This window comes from Balaenoptera ricei, chromosome 2 (assembly GCF_028023285.1).
Source record: "Balaenoptera ricei isolate mBalRic1 chromosome 2, mBalRic1.hap2, whole genome shotgun sequence".
Classification (NCBI taxonomy): Eukaryota; Metazoa; Chordata; class Mammalia; order Artiodactyla; family Balaenopteridae; genus Balaenoptera; species Balaenoptera ricei.
Window position 1 is genome coordinate 183,698,967 of NC_082640.1, and position 7,431 is coordinate 183,706,397.

The following is a 7,431-nucleotide window of genomic DNA, read 5'->3' on the forward strand; positions in this document are numbered from 1 at the left end:
CCCAAAGGGGACCGACCGCAGCCCCATGTTAGGGGGAAGTCTTGCCAGACAGTGTAGGAAAAGCATGTCCTCTGCCTGGCAAGCCGCCCCCTGGGCAGACGAGAAGAGGGGTGTGTGGGGTGTGGCCAGTGGCAGGAGCCGGGGTCTGGACCAGGGTGTTGGGGGCTTCCACAGGATTCTTACAAAGCGCCTTAAGCTTCCTGTCGCTGACTTCCGCACCCAGCCATTTCCATTTTCTCCTGCTGCCGTGGGGTGTGGAGAGCAGCATCTGGGAACCGAGGCTGGGGCCGATTCCCCGGCGATGTCGCCCTGGGGGGTGGCTGGACAGGGAGTGGCCAGGAGGAGTGGTGGACCGAGACTACGAGGGTCAGGCCTTGAATGCCGAGCTCAGAGTTCTGGGACACGTGTGAGAGGTACGAGGAGAAAGGAACAGGGAGGGGCTGACATCAATTATGCACCTGCTGTGTGCAATGTGGGGCTGTCCGTGGGCTCTCTCACTTAGTTCTTATGACTCCCCACAAGTCAGTATTCCCACTGCTGTTCATTCGTTCATTCATTCATTCATTCATTCACCATGTGCCAGGCCTGCTGACAGCTGATCCGGTGCTCATATCCAAGGGTGAGACAGAGGCAGGGAGCTGTGGGGACAGGTGGCCACAGGGTGGCCCTGTCCAGGGGGTCCATCGAGAGAAGGACACTGAGACTCAGAGAGCTGAAGGGACACGCCCAGGTCTTGGGGCTCACAGCCTGTGCCCCCCCCCCCCACCAGTGCCTTGGGCTGGGCAGATGCAGCCTGGGCGGGGGTGCCCAGAGTCCCCTGAGCCCAATTTCCCTGGGCTCCAACAGCCAAGGCTGCAACTCTCACTTTCCCCATCTCGGCAGAGCAGAAAAACGGGCTGGTTGCTTTCCTTTCCGGGTTTCAGGGCTGTCCTCTTTACTCTGTCTCCTGACTCAAATGCTAATCTCTTCTGGAAACAACCAGAAATAATGTTTTACCAGTTCTCTGGGCATCCCTTAGCTCAGTCAAGTTGAGACGTATAAAACTGTCACATTTTCCTCCAAAGTCCATAGTTTACATTGGCGTTCACTCTTGACGTTGTTCATTCTATGGATTTGGACAAATGTGTAATGACATGTATCTGTCATTATGGTATTATACAGAGTATTTCCACTGCCCTAAAAGTCCACCGTTCTCTGCCTATTCATCCCTCCCTCCCTTCTAACCCCTGGCAACCAGTGAACTTTTTACTGTCTCCACAGTATTACCTTTTCCAGAGTGTCGTATAGTTGGAATCATGCAGTCTACAGCCTTTTCAGGCTGGCTTCTTTCACTTAGTAATATCCATTGAAGGTTCCTCCATGTTTTTTTATGGCTTGATAGCTCACTTCTTTCTGTGCTGAGTAATATTCCATTGTCTGGATGGATCACAGTTTATTTACCCATTCACCTACTGAAGGACAGCTTGGTTGCTTCCAAGTTTTGCCAATTATGAGTAAAGCTTCCATAAACATTGAAGTGCAGGTTTTTGTGTAGACATACGTTTTCAACTCATGTGGGTAAGTACAAAGGAGGGTGATCTCCAGATCATATGGTAAGAGTACCTGTAGTTTTTTTTTTTTTTTTTTTTTTTTACACAGAATATAAACGCTTTTTTAACAGCAGATCATCCTCGTGGGCCAGGTGGTCGACCCAGACATCCAGGACCCAGTCCCAAGTTCAGCGCAGCCTCCGAGCCTCTCGCTCTGACTCCAATAGGGTGAGCACGTCACCCTCGTGCACGGGGCCTTTCACGTTTCGGATGATGGAGCGGCTCGTGTCGTCCATGAATTCTACGCGCACCTGCGTGCACTGTCCCTGCGAACCGGTCCTGCCCAGCACCTTGGTGACCCTGGCAAGCTTGATGGGCTGCACACGGCTCGTATCCATGATGGTGGCGCGGCGCCTGTCAGGCGTAGAGGAGGCGTACCTGTAGTTTTGTAAGAAATTAACAAACTGTCTTCCGAAGCGGCTGTACCACTTTGCAGTCTCACCGGCAGTGAATGAGAGTTCCTGTTGTTCCACATCCTCACCAGCATTCGATGTTGTCAGTGTTCCAGGTTTTGGCCATTCTGATAGGTGTGTTATTACAGTGGTATCTCACTGTTTTCTTGGGGTTTTTTAAAATAAATTTATTTATTTTTGGCTGTGTTGGGTCTTCATTGCTGCGCGCGGGCTTTCTCTAGTTGTGGCGAGCGGGGGCTACTCTTCGTTGCGGTGCACGGGCTTCTCATTGCGGTGGCTTCTCTTGTTGCAGAGCACGGGCTCTAGGTGCGCGGGCTTCAGTAGTTGTGACGTGCTGGCTCAGTAGTTGTGGCGCACGGGCTTAATTGTTCCGTGGCATGTGGGATCTTCCCGGACCAGGGCTCGAACCCGAGTCCCCTGCATTGGCAGGCGGATTCTTAACCACTGCGCCACCAGGGAAGTCCCTCTCACTATTTTAATTAGAATTTCCTTGACGACATATGATGTGGAGCATCTTTTGATATGTTTACTTGCCATGTGTATATCTTCTTTGGTGAGGTGTCTATTAAGGTCTTAGGCCCATTTTTTAAAAATTAATTAATTAATTAATATTTATTTTTTGCTACGTTGGGTCTTCGTTGCTGCGCACAGGCTTTCTCTAGTTGTGGCGAGCGGGGGCTACTCTTCGTTGTGGTGCGCGGGTTTCTCATTGTGGTGGCTTTTCTTGTTGCAGAGCATGGGCTCTAGGTGCGCAGGCCTCAGTAGTTGTGGCACGTGGGCTCAGTAGTTGTGGCTCACAGGCTCCAGAGCACAGGCTCAGTAGTTGTGGCGCACAAGCTTAGTTGCTCCGTGGCATGTGGGATCTTCCCGGATCAGGGCTCAAACCCGTGTGCCCTGCATTGGCAGGCGGATTCTTAACCACTGCGCCACCAGAGAAGTCCCTAGGCCCATTTTTTAAAAATTTATTTATTTATTTTTAGCTGTGTCGGGTCTTCGTTTCTGTGCGAGGGCTTTCTCTAGTTGCGGCGAGTGGGGGCCACTCTTCATTGCGATGTGCGGGCCTCTCACTATCGCGGCCTCTCTTGTTGCGGAGCACAGGCTCCAGACGCGCAGGCTCAGTAACTGTGGCTCACAGGCCTAGCTGCTCCGCGGCATGTGGGATCTTCCCGGACCAGGGCTCGAACCCGTGTGCCCTGCATTGGCAGGCGGATTCTTAACCACTGCGCCACCAGAGAAGTCCCTAGGCCCATTTTTTTTTTTTTTTTAAATAGCAGGGGCGGGACCTGGCTGGTTCTAGAACTACTCTTCTGTTTGTTTTTTTTTTTAATTTATTTATTTTATTTATTTATTTTTGGCTGTGTTGGGTCTTCGTTTCTGTGCGAGGGCTTTCTCCAGTTGCGGCAAGCGGGGGCCACTCTTCATCGCGGCGCGCGGGGCTCTCACCATCGCGGCCTCTCTTGTTGCGGAGCACAGGCTCCAGACGCGCAGGCTCAGCAGTTGCGGCTCACAGGCTTAGTTGCTCCGCGGCATGTGGGATCCCCCCAGACCAGGGCTCGAGCCCGTGTCCCCTGCATTGGCAGGCAGACTCCCAACCACTGCGCCACCAGGGAAGCCCCCCTAGGCCCATTTTTTAAAAAATTATTTATTTATTTATTTTTAGCTGTGTCGGGTCTTCGTTTCTGTGCGAGGGCTTTCTCTAGTTGTGGCGAGTGGGGGCCACTCTTCATTGCGATGCGCGAGCCTGTCACTATCGCGGCCTCTCTTGTTGCGGAGCACAGGCTCCAGATGCGCAGGCTCAGTAGTTGTGGCTCACGGGCCTAGTTGCTCCGTGGCATGTGGGATCTTCCCGGACCAGGGCTCGAACCCGTGTGCCCTGCATCGGCAGGCGGATTCTTAACCACTGTGCCACCAGAGAAGTCCCTAGGCCCATTTTTTAATTGGATTGTTTGCTTTCTTGTTATTGAATTTTAAGAGTTCTTTTTATATTTTGTATAACAGTCCTTTATCAGGTATGTCTTTTGTAAATATTTTCTCCCGGTCTGTGGCTTGTCTTTTCATTCTCTTGGCAGTGTCTTTCACAGAGCAGAACTTTTAAATTTTAATGAAGCCCAGTTTATCCGTTTTTTCTTTCATGGATCATGCCTTTGATGTCTAAAAAGTCATCACCAAACCCAAGGCATCTAGATGCTCTCTTATGTTATCATCTAGAAGTCTTACAGCTTTGCATTTTACATTTAGGTCTGTGATCCATTAGGAATTAATTTTTGTGAAGGGTGTAAAGTCTGTGTCTAGATTCATTTTTTTGCTTGTGGATGTCCAGTTGTTCCAGCACCATTTGTTGAAGAGACTATCTTTTCCCTATTGTATTGCTTTTCCTCCTTTGTCAACGGTCAATTGACTATATTTATATAAAGGGTCTATTTCTGGGCTCTCTATTCTGTTTCATTGGTCTGTTTGCCTATTCTTTCACTGATAACACACTGTCTTGATTATTGTAGATTTCAGTATGTATTTTTTGAATTTGAGTAATGCAAGTCCTCTAACTTTGTTCTTCTTCTGTGTTGTGTTGGCTATTCTGAGTCTTTTCCCTCTTATGTAAACTTTATTTATGTATGTATTTATCTTTTGGCTGTGCCACACGGCTTACAGGATTTTAGTTCCCCGACCAGGGATTGAACCCAGGTCCATGGCAGTGAAAACTCCAAGTCCTAACCACTGGACCACCAGGGAGCTCCCATAAACTTTACAATCACTTTGTTGATGTCCACAAAATGACTTGCTGGGATTTTGACTTTTTGGAATTGCATTGAGTCTATAGATCAAGTTGGGAAGAACTGACATCTTGACAACGTTGAGTTTTTCTACCCATGAACATGAAATATCTCTCCTTTTATTTAAGATTTGTTTTAAAAAAATATTTTTCATCAGAGTTTCCTTATGTAAGACTTGTGCATATTTTGTTAGGTTTATATTTCATTCTTGGGAGTGCTAATATAAATGGTGTTGTGCTTTTTGTTTCAAATTCCACTTGTTCATTGCTGGAATATAAGAAACCAAGTGAATTTTGTACACAGGCACACCTCATTTCATTGTTCTTCTCTTTATAGTGCTTCACAGACATTGCATTTTTTTCAAATTGAAAGTCTGTGGCAACCCTGCATCGATCAAGTCTGTTGACACCATTTTCCCAACAGCATTTGCTCACGTAGTGTCTCTGTGTCACACTTTGGTAATTCTCAAAATAGTTCAAACTTTTTCATTATTATTATATTTGTTATGGTGATCTGTGATAAGTGATTTTTGATGTTACTACTACTACTCACAGAAGGCTCAGATGTTGGTTAGCATTTTTTAGCAATAAAATATTTCTAAAGTAAGGTATGTACATGGTTTCTTAGACATAATGCTATTGCACACTTAATAGACTACAGTAGAGTGTAAACATAACTTTTATATTAATCGAGAAACCAAAAAAATTGTGTGACTTGCTTTATTATGATATTTGCTTTATTTTGGTGGTCTGCAACCAAACCCACACTATCTCCAAAGAATGCCTATATTAATCTTGTACTGTATCTTGCAACCTTGATATACATGATCACTTGTTCTAGGAGGTTTTTGTTGTTGTTGTTGTTTGTTTGTTTTTGGTCAGTTCTTCTGGATTTTTTGCATGGACAATCATGTTGAAAAAGGTGGTTTTATTTCTTCCTTCCCAATCAGTGTACCTTTTATTTCATTTTCTTGTCTTATTACATTAGCTAGAACTTCCAATACAATGTTGAAAAAGAGTTTCAACATTCAGCAGTAAACTATTCCTAGTTTGTTAATTTTTTTTATGATAAATGGAATTTGGATTGTATCAAGTGATTTTTCTGCATCTGTGAATTGATCATGTGATTTTTCTTTAGCCTGTTGATGTGATTGATTACATTAATTGATTTTCAAATGTTGAAACAGCATTGCTTACCTGGGATAAATTCCACTAGGTTGTGGTCTATAATTCTTTTTATGCGCTGTTGGATTTGGTTTGCTAATATTTTGTTGAGGATTTTTGCATATATGTTTATGAGAGATATTGGCCTGTAGTTTTCTTTTCTTGTAATCTCTTTGTCTGGCTTTGGTATTAGGGTAATGTCAGCCTCACAGAATGGGTTAGGAAGTATTTCCTCTGCAAGAGATTGTAAAGAATTTGTATAATTTCTTCCTTAAATGTTTTGTGGAATTCACCAGTGAACCCATCTCAGTCTGGTGCTTTCTGTTTTGGAACGTTATTAATTATTGACTCAGTAATCTTTAATAGATGTAGTCCTTTTAAGATTGTCTATTTCTTTTTGTGTGAGTTTTGGCAGATTGTGTCTTTCAAGGAATTGGTCCATTTCATGTAGGATATCATATTTGTGGGCATAGAATTCCTTGATTCATAGTTCATAGTATTCATTTTAATGTCCATGGGATCTGTAGTGGTGTTCCCCCTTTCATTTTTAATATTAGTAATTTGAGTCTTCTTTCTTAGTTAGCCTGGCTAGAGGCTTATTGATTTTATTGATCTTTTCAAAGAACAGGTTTGGATTTTGTTGATTTTCTCTACTGAGTTCTTGTTTTCAATTTTATGGATTTCTGCTCTAATTCTTACTATTTCTTTTCTTCTGCTTACGTTCATTTTAATTTGATCTTTTTCCAGTTTCTTGAGGTAGATTAGATGATTGATTTTAGATCTTCCTTCTTTTCTAATACATGCACTCAGTGCTATAAATATCCCTTTAAGTACTGCTTTTGCTGCATCCTACACATTTTGATAGGTTATGTTTTCATTCTCATTTAGTTCAAGATAGAGTTGACCCTTGAACAATGCAGGGGTTAGGGGTACTGATCCCCTCACAGGTGGAGATCTGCATGTAACTTTACAGTTGGCCCTCCATATCGCTGTTCCACATCCACAGATTCAACCAACCAAAGATTGTGTAGTACTGTAGTATGTATTTATTGAAAAAAATCCACATTTAAGTGGACTTGTGCAGTTCAAACACATGTTGTTCAATGGTCAACTGTATTTTTAAATTTCTCTTGCAATTTCTCTTTTGACCCATGTGTAATTTAGAAGTATGTTGTTTAATCTCTAAGTGTTTTGGGATTCTCCAGTATTCTTTTTGTTATTGATTTCTAGTTTAATTCCACTGTGGTCTGAGAGCAGACATTGTATGATTTCTATTCTTTAGAATTTGTTAAGGTATGTTTCATGCCCAGAAGTGGTCTATCATGGTGCATGTTCTGTGTGAGCTTGGGAAGAGTGTATAATCTGCTCTTGTTGGATGAAGTAGTCTATAGATGTCAATTTTATCCAGTTGATTGATGGTGTTGCTGAGTTCAACTATGTCCTTACTGATTTTCCACCTGCTGGATCTGTCCATTTCTGATAGAGGGGTGTTGAA

The 7,431-nt window shown here is 44.0% G+C and overlaps 1 protein-coding gene across 1 annotated transcript; it reads right to left on the reverse strand.

Moving 5' to 3' along the window:
* Positions 1-1,627: 1,627 nt before the first annotated feature.
* LOC132360770 (small ribosomal subunit protein eS28-like) lies at positions 1,628-1,955 on the reverse strand. The gene has a single exon (XM_059915868.1). The coding sequence runs from the start codon at positions 1,925-1,927 to the stop codon at positions 1,718-1,720; it is 210 nt and encodes a 69-aa protein (XP_059771851.1). The 5' UTR covers positions 1,928-1,955; the 3' UTR covers positions 1,628-1,717.
* Positions 1,956-7,431: the final 5,476 nt, after the last annotated feature.